Below are 1,662 nucleotides of genomic sequence, written 5' to 3' on the forward strand. Positions count from 1 at the left end.
TACTACTCGTACTATGTTCACAGTATGTTCTGATACTGTATCAGACACACCACTGAACCAGTATCAGCTAAAACATCTGTATTTCTTTCAAAGATCGCATGCAAGCACAGTAAGATCATGTGACACACTACTGGTTAAAACTCATCATTGTGTATTGCATACCGTTTAAGGTTTGGCCTGATTGCTTCTGACACCCATGGACTATTTTCATACTGACAATGAAGAGTTATTTTTTTTATGTATTTCGTAGTTTCTTGATCATGTAATTTTAAATGTCTATTATCAGACGAGTTCAACATTTTTAGCACTGGATATTCTGTAAACCTTTTGAATATTTTTGTAAATTAGTTGTTTGTTTTGCTCTTTTTAAATGTAAGTATGGGTTTGAAAATGAGTTTGCATGTGAACCTTTCAGCTATTTGAAATATTTACTGCTCTTTTTTTTTATGTAAATAATGAAATGTTTATATAATATAGCAACAGCTCTCAGTTCTCACGCCTAGATGATTTTAGACACTTTTGCACGGTTTCTAACTGAATGAAATGAAAATGTATGGCTGTATGTAACATCGTAAAAATGGCAGTTTGTCATTTTGATGTATAGTTATGTCATATAAACTGTCAAAAATTATATTTTACAAATGCATGCATAATGAATAACCAGGTCTCACATGCATGGAGGGAAAATAGTTTTCTATTAAAAACTAGTCATTTAAAAATATTCTTGTGTCAATTTAGTTAGTTTAATATTTTATGGTGTGAGGTCTTTGCACACTGTTTTCTTGCATGATCCTTGCAGTGCATTCAGTTTGATTATGCAAACAGGATCATCATAAACACACTCTTACAAAACATATCAGGAAGTGGCTTTATTTCTTTGTTCCTGTCATGCCGAGTCTACCAAGTACCTGAGCACAACAAGGAGGAAATGAGAGGGCTTGAGGTGTTCATGTCGGAGTTGGATTTTTGGAGTTCTTACAAACTGAAATGGAGTCGCTCTCTGTGGAAGAGCTGTCTTGTCCCGTGTGCTGTGAGGTCTTCAGATCTCCCGTGTTTCTGTCATGCAGTCACAGCGTCTGTAAAGACTGTCTTCAACACTTCTGGAGGAGCAAGAGAACTCGGGAGTGTCCGGTCTGCAGGAGAAGATCCTCCAAAACGGATCCTCCTGGAAATCTTGTGTTGAAGAACCTGTGTGAGTCCTTCTTGAACGTTGAGGAGGTTTGTGATTTGCATGGCGAGAAACTCAAACTCTTCTGTGTGGAGGACAAGGAGTCTGTGTGTTTAGTGTGCAGAGATTCAGAAAAACACAAATGGCACAAATTCAGGACAATCAGTGAACTTCTTCCATCTTACAAGGTAAGAAAAGAGTCAAATGCAGAACAATACCTTGCTATACAAATGAAGAAATTATAAATCATTTTTATTTTATATATAGTGTAAATGATAATTATAGTGATAAAGACACATATATATATATATAAATTCACTGAAAACGCAACGCGAGTCTCTGTTCTCTCGGCAATCTCTGATGTAATCAGCCTGGTTTCCTTTATATTAGCGCTGTTTTGGACGGATTATTTGAATGCATTTGCTTACCGGTGTAGTGCCTAAATTTGTACCCTGCCAAATTATGCACCCCCTAGTATTGGTAGGTTTAGGAGT

The 1,662-nt window shown here is 36.4% G+C and overlaps 1 protein-coding gene across 1 annotated transcript in view; it reads left to right on the forward strand.

Moving 5' to 3' along the window:
* Positions 1-873: 873 nt before the first annotated feature.
* The window catches only part of LOC107661627 (nuclear factor 7, ovary-like), a 6,532-nt gene continuing 5,743 nt past the window's right edge, over positions 874-1,662 (forward strand). Inside the window, exon 1 of the mRNA XM_016451291.1 lies at positions 874-1,356. Coding sequence (XP_016306777.1) covers positions 988-1,356 — 369 coding nt within the window. The 5' untranslated portion in view covers positions 874-987. The remainder of the gene's footprint in view (positions 1,357-1,662) is intronic.

Source organism: Sinocyclocheilus anshuiensis, unplaced genomic scaffold (assembly GCF_001515605.1).
Source record: "Sinocyclocheilus anshuiensis isolate Anshui unplaced genomic scaffold, SAMN03320099.WGS_v1.1 scaffold1425, whole genome shotgun sequence".
NCBI classification, from domain to species: Eukaryota; Metazoa; Chordata; class Actinopteri; order Cypriniformes; family Cyprinidae; genus Sinocyclocheilus; species Sinocyclocheilus anshuiensis.